General features: G+C 45.6%; 1 protein-coding gene across 2 annotated transcripts in view; it reads right to left on the bottom strand.

Moving 5' to 3' along the window:
* Nucleotides 1-1,285: 1,285 nt before the first annotated feature.
* RNF121 (ring finger protein 121) overlaps nt 1,286-24,184 on the bottom strand; it is a 37,588-nt gene continuing 14,689 nt past the window's right edge. For both annotated transcript variants that reach the window (XM_039545077.1, XM_039545086.1), the window contains exons 4-9: nt 23,958-24,112; nt 23,156-23,263; nt 22,177-22,297; nt 12,209-12,342; nt 4,422-4,523; nt 1,286-2,776 (exon numbers count right to left, since the gene is read on the bottom strand). In XM_039545077.1, coding sequence (XP_039401011.1) covers nt 2,656-2,776; nt 4,422-4,523; nt 12,209-12,342; nt 22,177-22,297; nt 23,156-23,263; nt 23,958-24,112 — 741 coding nt within the window. In that variant the 3' untranslated portion in view covers nt 1,286-2,655. The remainder of the gene's footprint in view (nt 2,777-4,421; nt 4,524-12,208; nt 12,343-22,176; nt 22,298-23,155; nt 23,264-23,957; nt 24,113-24,184) is intronic.

Raw genomic sequence — 24,184 nt, 5'->3', positions numbered from 1 at the left:
CTGCTGATCCTGGGACCTTTGCCTAGATCTGCCAATGTACCTCAGTCCTTCGGCACCATCCTTCGCTTCTCCTGACACTGCCAGTCTTATGGGAATGATCATTAGCCTGGGGAACCATGCGGCAAAGAACCATTGATCAATCAGAATATTGTGCTATCTACTGAAAGCCACCTAGCACAGAAAGATGTGCAGCCCTCCACGGGCCTGGGCGACTGACTTCCTAACTCTCCGGTCACTGAAAGACATGCTTGCGAGCATCAACGCTTTGCAAATGCGTCACGGTAAAGATGAAGTGGAAGATGGCAGAGCTCATTCACAAAGCCTTAAACAACCATAATACGCCAGGACCTCACGTTGCCACAACCGGTCACATGCTGCCTGGAGAACTGCAGAGTCCGGCTGTGGAGCACAGGCAGATGGATACATCCAAGGATTGCTGTCCACGTCCCTATTCTCCGACACACGTCAAAGTTTTTGTTCCAGAGACACTTCCAAAGACCTGGCCCCATAGACCTAGCAGATCCCTCTGTAGAACATTCCTGCGGCTGTATTGCAACCTGATTGTTGCACCCAGCTCCTTTGTCCCTTATTATTCATACACTTGGCAACGATATTAACTATTTCTTTATAGAATTTAAAGAGAGGGACGGGGATCGTAACCACCACAAATAATATATGTAGCTTTTTTCCCAGCAGACATCAGATTTGTTGGTAGACCTTGCAAGCCCATTCATGTGCTGGGGAAGTTAACACGAAAGCCCACCAAACATGACGACTCCTGGGCTGCGCATTGAGCATGCCCAGGCTTTCACAGAGAGTCAATGTGGCAGGAAGATGCTTGAACTGTGTTTCCTGAAAACGTCTCTCTAAATCATGAGCTCATCTGTATGCCGTAAGGCAAGCTCCAGTCAAAGCTCACTCACTGTGTGCCATGTACAAGGAGTGGCCACCTCATCCCCGTCTGAGACTGAGTCAACTCTTGCAGCAAGGTCTCCAGTTACTAAGACACCACTGCTTATACAATCTGTAACTCATGCGTCACAACCCGCTGGTAAAGCGAAACTTATCAGGGCCCAATTCTGACCCCGTGACTCAAGATGCGTAGTGCATTACACCACAAAGGGTTCCCTTGAATTCAATGGGACTGCTGAGTCAGCTAGTGAAGAAGAGTCATCATCTGGCCTTACGTGAACAGAATATATCGATAAAGCCTTTTATTAAACTTGCCAAATAGTAAAAGGCAGTCGCCCCCAGTGGGCGCCCCAGGCGGCCTGAAACAAGGTTCTGCTGTCCTCCTAAAGAAGAAGAGAACATCTCTTTACACGCCCTTTGGTAGGATGTTTGGATTTCAACACAACCAAACAGGTTTTTCCCTCCAGCCTCATTCAGAGAAAGCTCAAAAAAGGGGCAATTTGACACTTATCCCTTAAGTAGGTTTGTCTGTTCTGAGCTGTTGGGAAAAGCAAACAAGCCCAAGCAGCCTGTTCTGCCGTCCCCTTTTTGGGATGACAGTAGGAGGCGGGGGGGCCAACCCAAACCGGGCCAGGTCTGCGCAGCGAGTAGAAAATACACTGCCATCGAAAAATGTTACATTAGCCTGAACGTTCCAAAAAAGGGAAGAGTGCAGACAGAGGTGGCTTGCCCCCTAAACTGTGGCCATAACAGAGGTCAGACGGGCGGGTTCATTTCCTCAGTTTAGTACCTGGCTCGCCAGGTCGAGAGGCGAGTACGTCCTCGTTCATCCCTTAGTGTCGTGCACTGGAGGCAGCGGCATGCCCCACGTGTAGTCTCTCCCCCATGCACTGAACACACGATGCAGGCTGGGACGTTACCCTCCCTTCGCTGTAGTCGGCTACCTGACTGCATTCCACCTTTGTAGCAAGCCCCCCACTCACGGGCCCAGCGCTCTGCATCTGTTCTCCTGGGCAGCACTAACCCCAGGTGGATTCCTAGGTCGTTCTGCATGTAGATGCATTTGCTGGGGCATGAGTTGTTAAGTCCTAGGTCTCATGCCTCCAGCTGCACAGTTCTGAGCTTCGCTCGCAGCAGGCGCCTTTTCTCTGGTTAACTGCATTTACTCTTTCAGAATCCTGCCCTGACTACGGGGGAATCCAGGTGGCTTTTCCAGCGATCAAGGGCCACAGGAGCCCTCTGCCACCAGCTTACAGCAGAGCCGCTGGCAACTGCTGTGAAGAAGAGACCTGAGCAAGTGGCGAGGGATCTGATTTAGCCAGAGGAGGTGGGAAGGTACCTAGCAAGCTGCCGTGGGTTTCTGAGAGAGGTTTCTGCTAGCTTCCAAAACCAGCTTGGCTTTCTTTGTTCTAGGGGAATAAGACAACTAAGTGGAGAGGTGGTTGGAGGAGGGAAGTGGGACAAACATTAATTTCCTTTTTAATCTGCAATATAAAGTTTTAAATATGCTCATTTAAAATAATTGTTTTAAAAAAGAATACCCTTCCCCCACCCCAGCATAAACCCGCTTTGCTGGGAGCTGGCCAGTGCCAAGTCTTTCCCTTAGTCCCCGGAGACGTGTTGTGGGCATGTAAGATCCTGAGAGGTGAATGATACAAGCAAGTCTTCCTGGCCAGCTGCTGCCTTCCGCCACTGCTGTCGAAGTCCTGCTGTGATGTCCACGGCTCACTGGCCGCTCAGGATTTATTCCAGCCCCAGGATATAGTTGATACCTTGTACCAGTCCAATGATAACGGGTTGCCAGGCCACCAGGTAGCGTAGCCAGTCAAGCAGCTGCCCATACATGACGTGGGGCCTTTCCCAGCTGTACGCGGAAAGAGTTAAAGCAGCAAAACAGGAAAGCAGAAAGAAACATGGGACTGGCTCAGAAGGCTGCAGGCAGGTGTCTTACCTAGCTGAAGCCTTCTGCATGCAGCCCTGTTATTTGCACTTCTGACTTGAGGATGGCAGAATTATAGGTTATGGCAGAAAGGTTGGAGGAAGTGGACCTATCACACAGTATCAAGATGACAACCAGAGATAATAGCACATAAAGATGGGCCTTCCACCGCAGGGATCATACAGCTGGGCTTTCATTTCTGTGGGCTACGGGCTCAGGGTAGGCAGTGCCAGTGGGGGAGAACAGCAGGGCTGGGGTCTAGCATCACCCTTGGTAACCCTTCTTGTGTGTCCAGAACGGCGACCTTCTGGGCCCTGCTGATGGAGTCGCTGGCACTAGCCCCTGGCAATGGCATTCAGAATAGTGAAATCCACGTGCTGAGGGGTATCCCCACCCCACAGCTCAGTGTTGGAATGGGAGCCTGGGGACGGAGGAAGGGTTTCTGGCCTGGAGAATGACAAGGGAAGTACTGGGGAGGGGTCTTCACCCCATAAGGCGCTATGCTACACGGCTGCGCAGCGCTGGGCGGGGTAGCGTAGAATATCCTTAGGCACTGTTCTGATGAGGGTATGATTAGAACCTCGCCCTTTCAACTCAGCTTTGCAGCTACAATGGTACTAGGAACAAGCAGCCAATAGCCCATGTAGAGCTGATCTGCTAAGATGAGGCCATGTTTACCAAGTCAAGCCAGACATAAAATTCCCCCAACTCTTACCTGCCAGAATAAAAGCTAAACACAAGCACTAACGGCCGGGGGCGGGGGGAAAAAGAGAAGTACTTGCCTCACCCCTCTGAGCAGCCTGCAGAGGGGGTGTGATAACAGGGTACACATTGAGGGAGGTAGGATCTTTTAGAGCAGGTGTTGGCAACCTCTGGCACGCAGCTCACCAGGGTAAGCAACCTAGTGGCTCGGGCCAGTTTGTTTACTCACCACGTCAGCAGGTTCGGCCGATCGCGGCTCCCACTGGCCACGGTTCGCCGTCCCAGGCCAATGGCGGGGGAGGGGGCAGGAAGCCGTGGCCAATACATCCCTTGGCATGCAACGGGGGAGAGGGAAGTATTGAAAGTTGATGCTTAAGACAGGGAAAGCAAAACTGAGGTGGAGAAACATATCGCCGGTCCCCCTTACACAGGGCTTTATTTTGAAGCACTTGGCAAAGGTCACCAGTCCTCTCCCCAACCCCTGTGACGGAGCGAGAGAAGCATCACAGTTACAGATGGGGGATGAAGGGCAGGGAAGTGTCATGTCCAAGGCCATACAAGTTACTGGCTTCCTTACTGCCATGTGTGCTCATTCTTCCACCCCGTGCCTCCTTCGCGGTTAAGGGACTGGGAGAGTTTTGCCATTGATTTCAAGGAAAAGCAAACTGCACCTAGGGTACGCCAGGGAATCAGTGGAAGAGCTGGGATTAGAAGCAAGATGCTCCTGGAGACCCAACCGTCCCTGCCCATCTCCAGCACAGGGCTGTCATGGTGATTGGTTAATAAGTTTGCAGATAATCTTTAAGGTGCAAGGCAAACCAAAGAGACGAAGTTGCTGGGATTTGGTCCCAAGGCCAGAAAAGGATACGGGTTACTAAACATTCTCTTGAGATCCACCTTCTCTTTGCAGTATGGACACGTCTGTTTCTTCCCAACGATGCACCAGCCTCGGATGCAGAACTCATGGAATCTGAAGGGTGACAAGTTAAGGGAAGCTGCTCTTGAGGGAGGGGAAAAAAAAACAAAACACAGCAAAAGAGCAGGAACACTGGGATTAGAACTCAGCACACCCAGATACACAAGCTGCTGCTCTAATCACAGATGAAGCCGTTCAGATCTGCACGAGCAGCCATGTATTTGTTCAGTCTACTTAAATACATTTTGGCAGCCACATTTATACATGGGGAAATAATTCTGCATGAATTCAGACTTGCTGCTATGCACTGACCTCACTCTTGGGGCAGGCGTACTCTACTGCTCACATCACCTTCCCCTAGGATATAACAGTGCCACCCGAGTAGCCAAGTCACCGGCAGAACCAAGAACATAAACCTGGCCAGTTAATCCATCAGGATTTGGTGTATAGGACAGGTTTAACAGTGGGATAGATAGTGGGACAGTCACTATGACTTGATGGTTACAGGTGGTGCAGGTCGACACATATAGTCAAGGCTGCCCCCCAGTTTTCATTGTAACACTGTTTTCTGTTGCTTATAACTACGCCAGACCTAAATCATTCAGGACGAAATTAAGGCTGAGCATGGATGGAACCGGCCATACGGACAGGCTGGAGGGCCAAGGGCCTGGAACCACTACAGAATGCTCCCCTCTCGAACCTAGAATTGAGCCCATTATTCCCAAATCCTCTGTCATCTAGCAACTAGCTGGGAAACCCATACTGCATGGACCTGACGCGAGAGGAGCTTGTGAACTGCGCCAGGTTCACCCGCATGCTCACAGCCCTGCGAAGGAAATGCCAACTACTATCCCCAGTGGGCCATGGAAGCAGAGTGGAGTACAGACTGGCCCTCCTCAGGAGGCAGCAGTTCCCACCACCTGGCTTGGAAGGAGTGTAGATAATGAGGCAGGGGACAGCTAGAAGATAAAACAAAATGCTGATTCTACTATGGCTCCTTGGGGCACCTCATTAGCCTCTCCCACCATGTCGAAAGTTGACTAGTTATTCCTGCTACTCTCTGAGCCAGATTCCAGACCATTACAGCCTTCTACCTCTTACCCTACAAGATCGGTTCTTTAACAGACTCTTGAGGGATTTTAATCAAAGGATTTTAAAAAGTCCCAGTTATATCTACTGATGCACCCTTATCTTCTATTTTGTTGACTCCATCAACTGGTTCTAAGTCTGCCTGTCTAGTACTTGGGCCACCCCTCATCATGGTTTCACGAGTGCACCATCACACTCCGGGGAAATTCTAACCATGACTAACAACCCATATTTCTAGAAGTTCAAGATTAAATTACAGAAAGGAAGTTAGAGTACGAAAAAATATATGGTGACCTTGGCAACTGTCACTCAGGGTCAGGTTGCTGCCTGTGGTATAATCCGTTTCCATCCCACCACACAAGCACAATATTTCCTTCTAAGAAATTCTTTATTTCTCTTTTCCTTCTAACTTTCGGTCCAATGTCAACCGCAGTAAGTCTGTGGTCACTAATGACAGACACCATCTACTTCCACATCACTAATTACATCTTATGTAGCTCCAAATGAAGTCAAGTGCTGCTTGCTCCCTTGTAGTTTCTGCTTTTTGTTTTCACATTTCAACACCCATAAATGATGACTCTCATGTCCTGTTCAGCTAGAGCCTACGTACAGAACCCCACCATGCCTCCGTGTAGCTGAAACCTCCCACTACCACCACCTTCTAATGACTGAGTTCTAGAACGCTGCTTCTTGCTTACCCATTGTTCACCACACTGCTTATGCATATCACACACTTTATAGAACAGATAACATCTGCAGTCCATGCCCAGAGAAACTTACAACTGAATTAAGACATGACACGGAGTGAGAGCAAGCAGTATAGAGGGAGAAAGGGTAAAAGGAAGATGAGGATTCCAATAATATTGTGTGGTATTTGCAGGGCTTAAATTCAGTCAGAGCTGTGTGGGGCAGAGCCCTGGTGGGGGTTGTGTGCCGGGCTCTGGGAAATACTATATGAGAATTTAAGACCTGGGTATTTGCATATCTTGATGGCAGTACTGTTTTTCAGTTGGAGCAGAGAAGGGATGGGAATAAGGTTAGAAAGAAGCAGGGAATGGAAGGTAGGTGAGATGATAGGGAAAACGGGGCTAGGAATAGAACTGCTGTAACTAGCGGTTAATAGGAGAGGCACAGGTGACTTGTAGATGTGTAAGAGCATGGAAAATAGTCAGGGTAGCAGGATAGGAGGAGGTGGAGTTTGAGAACTCAGGGAAAAGAAAAATGAGGGGGTGAGAGAAGGAGGAGAGGTATAAGACAGGTAGAGAGCAAAGCAGAAGGACATAGTACTGTAGGGATGTTCCATGAACCAAGATAAAAATGACGAGTAGTCCTTGTGGCATCTTAGAGACTAACACATTTATTTGGGCATAAGCTTTCGTGGGCTAAAACCCACTTCATCAGATGCATAGAGTGGAAAATACAGTAGGCAGGTATAAATACACAGCACATGAAAAGTTGCCTTACCAAGTGGGGGGGGCAGTGTTAACGAGCCAATTCAGTTAAGGTGGATGTGGCCTATTCTCAACAGCTGACAAAAAGGAGTGAATACCAAGGGATGGAAAAAAAATCTCTTTTGTAGTCCTAATGAGGCCAGTGCAATCAAAGTGGCCCATTTCAACCAGTTGACAAGAAGGTGTGAGTATCAGCAGGGGGAAATTAGTTTTCATAGTGACCCATCTACTACCAGTCTTTATTAAGGTCTAATTTGGTTGGTGCCCAGTTTGCAAATGAATTCCAGTTCTGCAGTTTCTCACTGGAGTGTGTTTTTGAAAATTTTTTTGTTGAAGAATGGCCACTTTTAAGTCTGTTATTGAATGTCCAGGGAGATTGAAGTATTCTCAGAAACCAATACCTTATTTGCTAGTAGTATTAAAAAGCCTCCCCAAAAACTGTAGAGATCCCAGTCTTATTTTTAACTCAGACTAACAAACTCACTTGTAAAGCCTTAGAAAATTCAATCTACTCTCAGATCAAGTGCTGTTAGATTGAGGAGGATGCACTGTATTGATACAAAACACTGCCTACAGTCTGCAAGCTTCAGGATGTTTTTATTTGTATTGTGGTAGCATCTCAGAGTCCTGGTCCTAAACCAAAACCCCACAGTACTGGGCCATCCCAGCCTCAAAGATCTGATAATCTAGGCCAGTGACATCATTTTTATCTTTCAGAGTGGTGGCTGTGTTAGTCTGTATTAGCAAAAAGAACGAGGAGCACTTGTGGCACCTTAGAGACTAACACATTTATTTGGGTATAAGCTTTTGTGGGCTAAAACCCACTTCATCAGATGCATGAAGTGGAAAATACAGTAGGAAGATATTATATATACATATACACATACACACACACACACACACACCATGAAAAATGAGGGTTGCCATACCAACTGTAACAAGACTAATCAATTAAGGTGGGCTATTATCAACAGGAGAAAAAACAACTTTTTTAGTGATAATCAGGATGGCCCATTTCCAACAGTTGACAAGATGATGTGAGTAAAGGTAGGGGAAAAATTAGCACGGGGAAATAGTTTTTAGTTTGTGTAATGACCTATCCACTCCCAGTCTTTATTCAAGCCTAATTTAATGGTGTCCAATTTACAAATTAATTCCAGTTCTGCAGTTTCTCGTTGGAGTCTGTTTTTGAAGTTTTTTTGTTGAAGAATTGTGACTTTTAGGTCTGTAATTGAGTGTCCAGGGAGGTTGAAGTGTTCTACAACTGGTTTTTGAATGATATAATTGTTGATGTCTGATTTGTGTCCATTTATTCTTTTGCGTAGCGACTGTCCAGTTTGGCCAATGTACATAGCAGAGGGGTATTGCTGGCCCATATCACACTGGTAGATGTGCAGGCGAAAGAGCCCCTGATGATGTGGCTGATGTGGTTAGGTCCTATGATGGTGTCCCTTGAATAGATATACGGACAGCGTTGGCACCGGGATTTGTAGCAGGGTTTGGTTCCTGGGTTAGTGTTTTTGTTGTGTGGCATGTGGTTGCTGGCGAGTATTTGCTTCAGGTTGCGGGGGCTGTCTGTAAGCGAGGACTGGCCTGTCTCCCAAGATCTGTGAGAGTAAGGGATTGTCCTTCAGAATAGGTTGTAGATCCTTGATACGCTGGAGAGGTTTTAGTTGGGGGCTGAAGGTGACGGCTAGTGGCGTTCTGTTACTTTCTTTGTTGGGCCTGTCCTGTAGTAGGTGACTTCTGGGTACTCTTCTGGATCTGTCAATCTGTTTCTTCACTTCAGCAGGTGGGTATTGTAGTTTTAAGAATGCTTGATAGAGATCTTGTCTCTGTCTGAGGGATTGGAGCAAATGCGGTTGTATCTTAGAGCTTGGCTGTAGACAGTAGATCATGTGATGTGTTCTGGATGAAAGCTGGAGGCATGTAGGTAAGTATAGTGGTCAGAAGGTTTCCGGTATAAGGTGGTGTTTATGTGACCATTGCTTATTAGTACTGTAGTGTCCAGGAAGTGGCTCTCTTCTGTGGACTGGTCTAGGCTGAGGTTGATGGTGGATGGAAATTGTTGATATCATGGTGGAATTCCTCAAGGGCTTCTTTTCCATGGGTCCAGATGATGAAGATGTCATCAATGTAGCGCAAGTAGAGGAGGGGCGCTAGGGGACGAGAGCTGAGAAAGCGTTGTTCTAAGTCAGCCATAAAAATATTGGCATCCTGTGGGGCCATGCGGGTACCCATAACAGTGCTGCTGACTTGAAGATATACATTGTCCCCAAATGTGAAATCGTTGTGGGTGAGGACAAAGTCACAAAGTTCAGCCACCACGTTTGCCATGGTGGTATCGGGGATACTGTTCCTGGCGGCTTGTAGTCCAACTTTGTGTGGAATGTTGGTGTAGAGGGCTTCTGCATCCATAGTGGCCAGGATGGTGTTTTCTGGAAGATCACTGATGCATTGTAGTTTCCTCGGGAAGCCAGTGGCGTCTTGAAGATAGCTAGGAGTGCTGGTAGCATGACAGGCTCGCGGAGGCAGTAGGGGCCAGGGACAATGGGCGGGGAGCCCTGCAGCCAAGGGTTGGAGCTCCGTGGCCAGAGCCCGCTGCTCGCGACCCCAGGGCTGGAGCCCAACCCTACTGTCCCCGGGAAGGTGGAGAACTCACTAGCTGCCTGCTCCTCCAGCATGTGTGCCTCGGGGGAAGTGTGCATGGCAGGGTACAACCCCTGCTGGTGGCCCTGGGGGAGGGACCACTGCTTTGCCTCCCCCAATCACTGCCCAGGTGGGTGTGGCAGGAAGAAAATACCTTGGTGTCCGCATTTGAGAAACGGTGGCCTAGATCCCCCCCAAACTGCTCAGCTCATGATGAAGAGTCATTTATTCAAAACAAATGAATTCAGAACGGTGATTATAGCCTAAAGACAAGTGCAGCCCATAGCTTCAGACGTGTTTTCAATGTGGTCCTAATTTAGGGCCAAGTTTAGACACCCTGGCTTTGGGACAATGGTTCTCAACCTGCAGCCCATGTGACATCCTCAGGGCCATACACGTAGTACTGGATGTGGCCCACAATAGTAAATAGGTTGAGAACCACTGGTGTAGCCCATAGGATTACTTTGCTAGCTCTTATATCCTGCTAATCCAGCCAGCCATATCAACTAATGTTTCTTTTTCTGAATTAATCCATTTCATTCTTATATTTTATCAGTATTAATTTATTTGAATTTAGGATGTGTTGAGGCATGTGTTTCCTAATAAGATGTTTTACTGAAACGCAAGCAGCCTACCGGCCTGTAATATCCGGTAAGATCTGCTATATAGCTAAAAGTATAATCAGTTAAGAGTAAGTCAGCATAAAGGCTGGTAACCTTTGGCACAGATAGGAGTGGTCCCTGCACTTTGGGGAACCAAAGGGAGAACTATACACAAACACTGAACAGGTTTATCCGGCGTCTACAACCAGTTGGTAACTACAGGGTACACCACAACTTGGAAGTCGCCAAGAGAGCCTAGGTTGGCAGTTTTTGGAGTGAGATAATCCTTATTAATATATAGAAACTAAGTGTCATAATCCACTAACCTATAGGATAAGGGTACCCATAAATTTCTTAGGGTACAGAAATAAGATTGGGTATAGTAGGTTGGGTCTGAATTACAGTGTCAGGATCCTATAAAATACCTTGTACAGAAGAAGTCTGGAGCGCTCTTCTAGCTTCTTTCTATTTAGCAGCCTTTAAGCTTTTCTTCTAGCTCTCTTTGAGCTCACTCTTTTAGTCTTTAGCTCTTCCTTTAGTCTGTTCTCCTATATTCTATAGAATATCTTCTATCACACTCAGCTTGCGCATTATAGTATAGCTACTCAGCATTTCTAACTATTCATCATCGTGTTATGGGGCATGACAGGAGTGAGGCTGGTCCTTCACCTCCTATTACCGGGTCCTCAAGGAAGGGTGTGAGTATGTTAAGTTAAGGTACTTACAATAGGAATGTTACCACCAGGAGTTTTGGAATTCTGTTTTGCAGTTGTAAGTTTCATAACTTTTATTATTCTTTTGTTAATCTCAAAGTTTCTGTCACTTTGGTATTGTTCTCAGTGTAAGTGTTTTTGCCAGGCACCCCGAGAGTCCTCTCCTGCTATAGAACTCTCCGAGTTCTTGAACCCTGTAGTCTGAATTGGACAAGAACCTATAAATCTTCTGGTTGGATGTGATCAGTGGCGAGCCATAACTAACCCATCAAGTTCAGGTCAACACTGTGCTAGGTAATCTAAGCAGCGGGTCAGGTTTTTAATTGTGCTATCAGCAGAAAACCCAGAAGACCTTTAGTAGAGACAGCTGCACAAAGTGTCTCATGCACGGGACCAGGAAGCCCAGCACCACTGGGGAACTGCGTGGTTAACTACGTGCAAAGTAAGGTGCGCTCTGAAAACCACAGTGGTTTCAATCTGATGTGTGTTCTAAAGATTTCCTCAACCACCACCTATATCAGACGCAAACAAAACAAAACTTAACCATGACAGAAGCAAGTAGAACAAGCCCCCGTTGCCCAAGAAAAATCAAAACACGGGAAGAAGCAACAGTGCAAGTTCCTCCAACAAGTCCCCTCAGACTTGCCTTGAGGAACAACCTCTATTGGCTGAATGGCTATTCCCAAACTTTGGCCTCTGGACAAAGTGCATCAACAATGAGGGTCTCTTAATGCCTGTTTTGACGGTGCGGACACTTATTCACTAAGAATTGGACCAAGACCAAATCTGTTTCCCATAGATGACCACACAATCAGATAGCAATGACTTTCTTGTTGTCAGCTTGGGCTGGTTTAGAACTGGTGACCCAGAGGTGGAAGGTTCTCACTTCCACTGGCAAACCCTTAGTGACTCAGCTGTCTGGTTCTAGGCAAAGTTACACTGTGTCTGCTCCTAAAGCAGAGACAGAGGGAAGCAATTCCTGGAAAATATGTATGCTCCTCCATAGCTTAACCCGTTCCTGAAATGCAGCCACCTCAGAAGAGAGCTGCTGCCACGCAACTGGTTCAGGTTTGTTCTTTTTATAGAGACATGAAGTCAGGAAAGGGGGAATTCTGGGAAGTAGAATGAAGTTACCCAAACAGTAATTCTGACCAGATCCCAATAGTGACCCACAGTGGGTAGCAGGCTACCTGAGGTGCTAGCTCTCCGGCTGCTCCAGGAAGAGAAAAGGATACACATGATTGCAGGAAAGCCTGTATGTGTTCTCTATGATCCCTTCTTCGTTAACATCGACAAAGATCTGTTGGCCACACACGGCGCAGACGCTGTCAGAAAGGTGCTTCGTTGGCATTCCTGATGCGCTGTAAAACTGAATAGGATGGCGGGAGGGGACAACACAAGACAAGAACTAGTCAGAATTAATGTGCATTCACTAAGTCTTGCTCCTCTACAGTTCAAGCTAAAGGAGTCTGTGGCAAGATTACAGTTTAACTGGCAGAGTGAGTGATCTAGTGGTCACAGCACGGACCTGGGAATATGAACTTCTAGCTTCAGCCCCTGTCCCCTGATTCAGCCCCCCCCCGCCATGGGGCTTCAGGGGTGGACTTCAGACACCCTGCACTATTCCAGCCGTGGGGCTCTGGCTCCGGGCGTCAGCAGGTCTGGCCTTACTGGGCACCGCGGTCAAGAGGCAAGGAGCGGGGTGAGCCTGGGGTGCGAGGCGGCAGAAGGGAGCTCGGGACAATGGAGAGGGGAAGCAGTCGGGACCAGGGGCACAGGGATGCAGCGGGGGCCAGGGGCACAAAAATACAACTGGACATTTTTATTGTTGAGTCTGCAAAAAAAATCCTACATAAATAAATTACAGTGATTTATTTGGACACGTACACGTGCATATTTATTTTTTTCCTAAGTTAATTAAGTATTTTAGGAAAATCTGTGAGAGCCGCCACCAACAAAAAATGGGTTGTGAGAACCCTTGTCCAAGAGACTGTTACTGTAGGAAATGGGGAGGCTGCAGGCACACGCTTAGACACTCGCCTCAGTTACACCCTCCCTGCCAGAAACACCACACTGGGGTCCCCTCAGGCCAAGCACTATTGCCATTAGAGCTGGTCAGAACATGGCTGCTCTCTTCTAGCAGCAGGTAGAATTGGGGGAAAAAAAGTAAAAAAAAAAAACCAAACCCCCAAAATATGTTGATTCTGGAATGCCACTGCAGTGCCCCATGGGCTAGTCGGTATTCTCCTGTACAGCTCACACTCACTGGTCAGATTACATCTCCCATGAAGCAGCACGGTCTCTCCTGTTGGCAAAGGGAGGTAGTGCAACATGTCTGCAGTGTATCGGGGAGATTATGGGCTGGGCTCCCCAGCTGGATTTTGAGGCGAACGGAAGCATGAGGCACCATAGTGGCATTTTGGAATCAAAATATTGTGGTTGTTTGGTATTTTGATGAAAAACGGTCAGTTTTCCATGGAAGCCAGTCACGTTTCAGAAAAGGTTTCATCTAGTCAAAAAGAAGCAATTTCCATCAAACACCTCTGACAGAAAGTTTTTGACCAGGCCTATCCTAAAGCATGGGATCTGGTGGATATGGGGAAAGCATTGGATGTGCTATTTTTGATTTTAGCTCCACTTTAATCTTTGCAGCAAAGTAGTATTCTCTGGGCAAAATGAGAAAGGAGGCTGTGGGAATGGAACTGGCTAGATGGGGCTGTAACGGTCGATGATCATGGGTCTTGGGGGTGGTATCATGTCTAGTTGGATCAATGGTTGGTGGGAGGCCGGTGTGCAATATCTTGTGCAACAAAGGTGAGGATGTTCAATATCATCATTAGCAATTATGCATCTGTGACACACTGCACTGAGGAGACTGCTGATAGACTGGGAGGAGAGGGGACTGGCTGGAGGGGAGGGGGGAGATAAGGAGGAGGGAATTAGAAAAAAGAGGAATGAGCCAAGAAAAATAGATGATTGAGGTTCAAAGAAAAAAGCAGCAGACTGCAGCTGCAAGACAGAAGAAGAGAACTACAGACAGGACTGGACCGAAGTGGCTGCAGAAAAGGACCAGCAAAAAGGCTAGGGGTAAAAAAAGAAAAAAAGTGAATGAGTGAATAGTGTGCCCTGTGCTGCCAAGGCATTTGGTTTGTTTTTTTTGGGTTGTATAAGTAGGGGCAGGCATAGGCGAGGATCAGATCATCATGATCTGCACCTCTGCAGGCCTCATGAAGAGAGTACTGTCCAGTTTTGGGCCCCACACTTGGGCAACACACACAAGGATGTGGATAAATTGGAGAGAGAGTCCAGGGCATGGCAACAAAATGATTAGGGGTGAGGATGAGGAGAGGGGAGAGGAGGAGGAACTGGGATAGTTTAGAAGAGAGAGAGAAGAAGAGAGGGGATTTGAGCTTCAACTAGCAAAAAGGGGGTTCCAAAGAGGATGGATCTATGGACTGTTCTCAGAGAAGAAAGATGAGAGAACACAACAATACAAGGAGCAGTGGGGAGGTGGGGGTGGGTTGATATTAGGAAAACTTTTTCTTTTTCACTAGTAGGGTAGTGAAGAACTGGAATGGGTTACCTAGGAGGTCTCCTTCCTCCCTCCTTCTTAGGTTTTTCAGGAGACAAAACAAGCTGGCTGCTGGGATGATTTGGTTGGGTTGGGTTGCTTTCAGAGCAGGGGGTTGATGACCTCCCCTGTCCCTTCCTTCCAACCCTGAGATTCTATGATTCTATGATGGGCAGTAACCAATTACTACTGTGGACTCTATACAGAGTGCAGGCACCAAGATCTAAAGTGACTGGTGATTTTGGGAGCCCAACTCCAGACAGCTTAGAGGGGCATGATTATCAGAAAATGCCAAGCATCAGCTCTCTGAAAAATCACGTGTCATGCTAGATACCCAAAGACCACGCTGCCCAAAGTCCCGTTTGAAAAATCTTGGCTGGTTAAATATAAATTGGGCACTTATGCAGAGTGATGGTCAAACCTAGAATTTAATATAAAGTGCCTGAGTTAAAAAATAAAATAAAAAAATAAAAAGGTGCTATTTGAAGGTAAGGTTTAACATGAAGGCCAATGGTCTTTATAAATGCCATACCCAGCAACTACCGGAGGGCAGCCATCTCTAGGCTGGCATAAGGCAGCCATTTAATTTAGGGAAAGAGGTGAGCCAGTTACCAAATCCAACTGAAACTGCAGGTGGGGTTTGTGAGCAGCTCTGACCACCCACATAGGAAATAAGGCAAGACACCCCGAGTTCTGTGGCGAGGACCATGGGAGCTGTAATGGCCACAAGGGAGCAGGACCAGTGTCTGAGCAAGACCTCAGACCCCTCTTCAGCAGCACAGCTCCCCCTAGCACCATGCCGGGGCATCAGTTCAGGGAAAAGGCAGCCTAGGAGTCACCAACACAGGACGTCCCTTTTAGCTATAGCTAGGCGTTGATATGAGACCAATCAATCGATGTATCTGAATGGCTGACTGCCTTGGGAGTCTCCCTTCCAATACTAATCAGGCCTGCAACTCTTTAGCTGATGAAATAACAGCTTGAGCTGTATGTTGGCAGGTTAAAAACAAAACCCCCCCCCTGAACCAGCACGCTGCCTTTTAACCAAGCCCACACTTCGTTCATCACTTTAGCGGTGTCTGATCGGACAGCGCCTCTAACCCTAACGAAGACGGAGACTGGAAGACTACTACTATTTTAGGGCCTTTGCTTTCTCTGGAGAAAGCATTCAAACCCAAGTCACAGAATAGTTCTCGAAACAGCAGAAATATGTTTGATGACACAGGAAGTGCCGGACTGGATCAGACCAGGGGGCTGTCTAATCTGCAAACTGTTAGTGTCCAACAGCAGCAGGGTACAAGTTGTATCAAGGAAAGTGAAAGAAACCCTGCAGCAATTATGCAATGGTCTTCCCTTGAGGAAGTTTAGTCTTTACCCTCACCAGAGAGCAGCTGACTTATATCTTGAGAGAGAGGTTTGTAAACCTTCTAATCATTTCCTAAATTTAACCTTTAGTCAAAATGAAGATTAGCAGAATGCAAGAAAGGATTAGTCATATCTAAAGCTCTTGGTCTTAGTGGCAGGGAGTTCCAAAGGTTAATTATTCTGTGTACAATACGTTTCCTTCTCTCAGTTTTAGTGTTCTGCTTTTCAGTTGCATCAATGTGCCCACGTTCTTGTATTATGAGAAGTGCCCAATTTACCTTCTCTCTACCCTGTTCCCTCTTATTTATCTCCTCTCCAAACCAGGCAGTTCTGACCTTTTCAGTCTCTTACAAGAAGTCTTTCTATGCCTCTAGCTACTTTTGTTAAGTCTCTGAACCCCTTTTATGTGAGAGGTGCCCACGACTGAACATGCTATTCCACGAGGGCAAAAAAACGGGTTTATACAACTGCACAGTCGTTTTACTATTTATTCCACTCCACGTGCATCCTAACCTCAGTGGCTGCACACTGAGCTAGACTTTTTCAGTGCACCACCCGCAAAACCTCTCAGGTCTTTTTCTGTCCCTTCACAGACAGATGACTACCTGACATCAGAGCCCAGGCCTGGACTGGCAAGGCCTTCTTGGAAAGGAAGGGATGGAGCCTTTGTTCCTTAGCTCTGTGGGCTCACGGTGTGAAGGCCTAATGCAGTGATAGAACGAATGGTCTGCCTCCCCGGAGGATGGAGTCTGTGCACATACTTCTGGGAAAGTGGAAAGGCACAACACCCTTAGATTCTTTGGAAGCTGGCTGTGCCCCATCAGAGCAGCCCAAAGATCCTAATCCAGATAAAGTTAGAGGCCACCTCAATAAGGTGACTTAATTTTGAGAGCCAAGATGGTCTGGGACATAACCCCATGTTCTGGGTGTCCCTAAGCCTCTAATTGCCAGAAGCTAGGACTTGATGACAGGGGATGGATCAGTGGATAATTGCCCTGTTCTGTTCAATTCCTCTGAAGCATCTGGCAGAGCTCATTGTCGGGAGACAGGACACTGGGCTAGATGGACCATTGGTCTGACCTGCTATGGCCATTCTTAGGTTCTTATAACAAGGGACCCTTATGACCCCAAACTCAGCAGCCAGTTTTCATGTTATTAGATCATCCATTGGAGAAGCTGAGGTTTTAGGACTGTTCGCTCTTCCACAGCATCTTTCATAACATGACCTCAAAGCACTTCATAAATAGAAATACAAACATCACACCAGCACAAGAGAGGGTTTTCATTCAACACTGAAGAGGAGCACCTTTGAGAAGAAACACGTTTAGGATTGGAGATGGAACTCAATAGTGTAGGCAAATGAAACTACAACATAATTAGGCCCGTGCTCCCCACTGCCATGCTGGAGCCTCTGCATTTATTTACTGACAAATAAAACTTGCAGAATTTTAAAATACTGTGTGCAGAATTTTAAGTTTTTTGGCACAGAATTTAATTTTTTGGTGTAGAATGCCCTCAGAAGTAGCACCTCCAGCATAGCACAGATTAGCACCATGCTGAACATTGGTTTGGTACCAACTCAGAGGGAAGAATGCTACCTAGGGTTCACAGACCTATTCCCTGCAGAACCCAGGTGTTCTTTAGGGAGGTCTCAGAAGCTGAGTGACTTCTGGGTTCCCAATTAACTCAGGTGTCATTGTGGACAGCTCAATAGAAAGCTTCTGCTCAATGGAAAAAACCCAACAAGACGTTAGAATGTGTGTGGAATAGAACAGAAGACACTGATTGTGATGCCATTGTATAGATCAGCGGCATGCCCTGTTGTGGAATACTGTGTCCAGCTGTGGTTTATTAAAAAAAGAAATAAGAACTTCCCTCTGTCACAGAGCCAGCAGGGCTCAGAGAAAGAGACGAAGAGTGATTATAAACATGGAAAGAGGCAATAAGCTAGCACACACAATAGTGACTTGTATGGAGAAGGTACACGGGGTGCTCTTTACTCATAATCCAAGAACAAATGACGTGCTGTTACACTGAAAGGCAACAAGTGTAAAACTAACAGAAGGGCTTTAATACAACTCACCGCCACCAGATATCATTGAGAGAGAACTAAGAACTCAAAGAGAGACCGGAGATGTAAATAGGTAACTAGACAGCATAAAAGACTCCAGAAGGGATATAAACCCTCAGATTTCAAGGCATACAGCAACCGCTAACTGATGGGGGCCAGAAAGAAGCTTCCTACTGGGGTTAAGTTATTCTATATTTGTCCACTAGACAGGTGGTACTGGCCACGGGCAGAGACAGGATAATGGACTAGAAGAAGTGGTTTGATCCATTACTACAGTTCCTATGTTCCAATCCAAACACTGAGCAAGCTCAGTTCTGTTCAGCTTTTGAGATCTGACTGTAGCAGAATAAGTGTTAGGGCAACAAAGGGGCTTAATTCTGGACACTTCAGTATTTAAATTCCTTCTAGTTTACCTACATCTTTCAAAGAAGAGCAACACATGATTAAGGAGCTAGACAGACTGATTGATGACAAATGTAAAACCATGGTTAACTCCACAAGTCTTTGGTAGGGTGGAAATACCAAAAAGGGAGAGATCATTTAGGTTGGTTTCAAGCCAGACTTGCTAAAGTTGAAATCTACAAAGATTGTCCACTTTGGGAGACCATTCCACAATGGCAGGGTCGCTGCTGTGTCACTCTGAACGAGGCTGGACAAACCACTAGTGGATAAAGTCTATACAAGTAACCGGGGAGGATGGACTAGACTCGTTAGTTCTTTGACCATCTCCAACCTCATTCTGAGGGGCAAGCAGCATTAAAAGACCTGCTTCAATTCCAGGCCTGTCACTGTTGCTATGATTCTTCAGATCTGAAGAAGAGCTCCGACTAGCTCAAAAGAGAAACGGGTCCAATAACAGATATTTATTACCTCATCCACCAGGGTGGATAAAAATCAATAATTTAAAAAATAAACAAAAAAAATCAGATTTTGATTTGTCTTTTTTTTTTTTTTTGGATAAAATGCTTTTTAAGGAAAAAACCTTCTAAAGATACATTATAGCTCAAAGATGGAATAGGGATTGTACACTATAGAATTAGAATTGGAGACAATATAGTCATGTAATGTTTAAAAAAAGTTTTGTAGATGAGTTCCAATAGTTCATGGATTACGGACCCAACCTTATGGGGCTCCAGGGGCTTCTGTAGAGATTAACCTAAATAATCTATCTACTCAATGGGACTCAGCGCTCAGTCTAGAACATACCATCAGAGATGCTTAGTTTTGCAGTTCTCAAACTGTGGATTTGTGTCTCCAGAGACAACAGCAAAAATGTTTTAAAATAAATAAATGAATAAATATATAGAGGTGACAGATAACAGACCTCAACCCTATTGTCCCTCTGCAAATTTGGGTACACAGAGTCAATTCCTTACCTCTCTAAAAAGTGCAGTTTCAAAAAGTTCAATGAATAGAAGGTTGTTGGGGGCGGAATAGATCATTGATTTGATATCTACCATACCATTCTCTCACTAGGAGGGAAAACCTATAATGGCAGCAGTCCGTAAGAAAGACCCATTTTTGGCATAAGAACCGTTCAAGAAATATGGTTTGGAGACGATGTTTTAAAGAAAGTCACACCAGTGAACTGGTGGAAGTCACTTAAGCATTTGGATTCAGAGACTGTTGAAGTGATAATCTCACTTTTAACAGCAGCAGCTTCTGCCGGTGTAGAAAGAATATTTTCTTCCTTTGGACTAATTCATTCCAAATTGAGAAATTGTTTGGGACCTGAAAAAAGCAGGAAAGCTTGTTTTTCTTTTCCAGATTATGAACAAACAGGAAAATGAAGGTGAAGATGACTGAGTTAGCTGCAGAAGCCAATATTTTAAGTTTCTCATGTTGACCTGTCTGACAGTCTATTTAATTTGTTTTTTTTTTAAAAAATACTTCATCTAACTATTTTAAGAACAATCTTAACAAAAATAAACCTGATTTTAAAAAACTTGAATGTTTAAATTCAAAAATTCATGTTTGTTTTGTAAAAATATTACGTTTGCTGTTGAAAAAAATCCAGAAGACATAACGGTGTTGTTTTATGTAAATAAAAGAATTGAAATGTCTGTCTGGTGATGTTCTCCATGGCAAGAAAAACCCTCCAAATATAAATGACGAACCTGTTGAATTGGAGATATTTATGAAGTCATTGGAAGGTGAACTATCTGCTTCAATTACCTTTGGTCAATGAAATAACCAAACAATCTTTCATTTTCTGATATATCTGTAAAACTATTCTGAAAAAGTTTTCAAAATATATCACTGTTTAAAAAAATGTATAGTGTGTACCTTCTAAAAATGAAACCTACATCTATCTCTGAGTTTTGAAGAATATGTATTAAGGTTATAACAACCAACAAGAATGCACTTTTATGTAGAAATCCATGCTTAAAATCGAGTCTTCCTGACTGGTGATTTAAATCAAATCTTCCCTTTCGCCCACCTTTTCTCACTGCTGCTCTGATTCATTCTTCTCACTAAGAGCTATAGCGCCAGCTAGTGGAAGACTCCATGATGTACGGCAGCCTCACAAAACTACCCATGAAAACGTATCAAGCCAAGCCCAAGAAGTTCACTTGTGCAGCCTTTATTAAGAAGAAACTAATGAGAACCCACTAGCCCCATCCAAAAAGAAAAAAAAAGTTTCCTTGCCCAAGACACAAAGAATTTTTCAAGGCTGATTAAATTCCCAGTCCAGTGGAAGGAACAGTGTTGTTTAAGATAGGAAAGCCCTCAGGCCAGCTGCATGAAGTGATGGATTTCACACTACAAAGACAGAGCCATAGCTAAAAAGAATTTGAATTGCTCTAGTGCACTGTGTGATCCATGAGATCAACTCTGGAAAGGGGGAACTATTCTTTGGAACCAGCACTCTTTTTTTTTTCCTTTTCAAACTAAGGACATGGTTAATATACCAAAGATTGAGAGAAGGGGTTGGAAGGAGTGACATTTAAAGGCATCACTGTGGGAACTGAATATCCTCCGTTGGAGTCAACAGATCAGAAGGTAGGAGGTCACTTCCTGAAAACCATAGATTCTTGTGCTAGCTTAAGAACCACAGTAGTCCAAGCATCCTCCATAGATGCTTTAGTGCTGGGAGGCTGAGGAGAAAGACAACCATCCATTTTCCAAAAGAGGACAGAACTTTAGTACAGAGCTGTATGCCAAAAGAACGAACAGGTTAGACATTCCTGAAGAGAAGGAACTAGACTACATAGATGTGTGGTCTACTCCATCCCACATTGTTTAAGTTGCTAAATAGCATATGGCAAAGCTGGAAGAGGGGAGCTATACTGAAGAGTTTATTGGGCTACTGGGATTCTTTGCCCTTGTATAGATGAGTATATTAGACAGAACCTATCCATGAGGGAAACTCACAGACTCTACCCATTTCTTCAGTGGCCTGTTCAGTTCACGTAGAAAAGAAACTGCCTGTAATTGTGATCTTCAAGAGTCAAGTTCTCTTAAGGGAATGATCAGCTCCACCATTTATTACAGCAGCTCTCAAACCTGTGGATTGGAATACAAGGGGTTAATGAGCATCCTCCTATCTAAGATTGTCTGTTGAAGCAAATTTACTCCATCGCTTGCAGTAGGAGCCAGCCTCATGCCAAGAGCTCTCCCATAACCCCCTGTGCAGGCTCCTGCGGCACCTTCATTGTGGAGGACTGGCTACTAGAAGTGGGGTGACTAAGAGGTGGAGAACCCTGACTCAGCAACACTACTAACCATCTTCTCAGCGAGCACCAAAGAAGAAAGGAAGATGTTGTAGGCCATAACGTGGAACAGGTACATGGGGAAGTGGTTGGAGTGACAGACTGAAGGAAAGGGTAAATCATTCACTTAAGGTCTAATAGTAATACCATGTGGACCTGCTGAGAGGCATGGTAAAAGTGTATGAATCAACGGTGGGCTCCACCTTAACATGATGTCTTAAACCATCTTTACGCATGTGGGATGCCAGAAAAAGCAAGCAGCAGCCTTCAGAAGGGCACAGAAGACTTACGGAACATCCGTGCTTAGACACTTTTAGACAAACTTGAAGAAGCTGCTCTTATGTGTCATCATTTCTGAGCCCCCTTCCCCATGAAAAGATAGTGTTACAGAAGCAAGCTTCACAAGAAGTCATCTGGTGATTAAACACGCCACTGAAGAGAATAACCACAGCTCTAAGAAACGGTGTGCCCATGCCAACTCACCCCTATGGTTGATGCCATGTAATCCGCACACATTTCAGCAAAGTCCCTCTCAAGTACTCCGTAATAAAGGCCGTAGAACAGGAGGGAAACACCAAAATCCATTGCATCTTCGGGTTTGATTCTGCAGTGCAAGAGGCAGAAAAACGCCAAATAAGTTCTTCAGTCAAACAAAGTGGCTTCACTGAACATATGCAAAGGTAGCCTGCTGTAAAACATAGCATCAAAGGCCTCATTAGCAATATTTAATAGTGTACTAGGAACCTCATCTACCACGTAAGCGTTCAGTCTTGAAATATCCACACATAGTGGTGACATGCACGACTGCCATGTCATAATCCCTGTAAATACCAGATCTTTGGGAATTTTGGCAAGAGTTGCCATCTTCTAAATGCAGTGATATGCATTAATGTAGCATCTTGTGCTCGTGAATCTGTTTTGTTTTGAAGGCGGTCCGACTAGATGATCACAGTGGCCCCTTCTGGCCTTGGAATCTACAATCCTTAAATTGCCTAATGTGCATGGAGTCCATACCTTTCACTGCTACACTAGGACCACAGCCTTGCTTGTTCTAATTGTGAATTCTCAGGCAGTGTTTCATAGCTAGATTTAAGGGGTAGTTCTGAGAGACAGGGGCTTCAGCTGCTGTTGTAGGTAACCAACATCTCTCAAGAGGAGAGAAAAAGATAGCCAGGAGTCTCCTTGATCATCAAGGCTGGAGATGTTACACAGTGGCAAATAACTGTAGAGCACAAAATAGAGACAAACCACAGAGCCTAACTTCTCCATGCCGCTGTCTGCAGCCAAAAGAAAAACTGGTCAGCACTTTGGTCTCCTACCTTATTGATGACACGACTAGGAATACATGTGACCGTACCTGTTTCCCAATGTGTTTTAAAGAGCCCCACAGCTAACACTTGTCTCTACACAGCTTTGCCATTTTAACTCTTTGAGGGGAGCTAAGCAGCTACGATTTACTCACCTGAATAACAAGTTAAGACCAAAAAGAGTGAACATTACAGCCATGTACCCAACAATTCCAGTGGCATAGCTGATCTTGTATATCAGCAGAAACCATTTATAGACCAGCCTGTAAAACAAAAACACCCAACAGTGAAGTGATTTTACAGGTATTTTGAAGGGAGTTTCATGGAACACCTGAAGGAGTTTTAAAGATTCTAACTAAATCTAGTTTATCACTTAGGCCATTTGAGCTGTTCATATGCAAGGGAAGATAGTGGGCTGCCCATTGGCTGATTCTCAGAGTTCTAATCCCAGCTCTGGCACTTACTCTGCCTGTGGCTCTTGGCAGATCACGACGTATGGAATGTCATGACCTTCTAGGGATAGAAAATACCCCCACTAGGACATGGCTCCACTTATAGCCCAGCAGGGCTACGATCTACCAGGCTTTCCACCTGTTCCTCAGGTCAGCAGAGATTCTGGGGAAAATTAATATTTCAGTGACAGGCTGATTTTGTTTGTTTGAAGCTGATCAGTTATCAGCAATGTTAGAAGCACTCCTGACAGAGATGATTAGTGGGCAGAATCCAAGTGAGACGGTCAAAGGAGTGTGATTAATACAGTCCCATCGTAGGGCCCCCGGCACAAGGTGGGAATATTGCTGGAGTCAGAAGCTGAACTGCAAAGCTGAAGCAAAGCAGTAGGTCTGTTGCATGGAAATCTGAATAAAGCAGCTAACTGCTGCCCTCACAGAGGCAGCCTGCACAAAACCATGCCTAGTTTTTGGTTCATGTGGCTTATGAGGAGACGATCATGCTAACCTCGGAGTTGTCTGCACAAGAGGCTTACGAGTTGCTCTGAAAGTGACAAAGGCTGTGACAGCAGAGAAGAAGACCCAGATCACCAGGAATCGCCACCAGTGCAGCTTCGCAGTGAAATAAAGGGGAACAACCCACATCTGGAAGAGGGTCACCATCTGCAAGAACAAAACAAAGGCATTTCAGCTAAGACCGAGCTCACACTGAATGGCATTGAAACCAACACTGGC

Source organism: Mauremys reevesii, linkage group 1 (assembly GCF_016161935.1).
Source record: "Mauremys reevesii isolate NIE-2019 linkage group 1, ASM1616193v1, whole genome shotgun sequence".
NCBI lineage: Eukaryota > Metazoa > Chordata > Testudines > Geoemydidae > Mauremys > Mauremys reevesii.
This window is presented reverse-complemented; position numbering and strand designations above follow the sequence as displayed.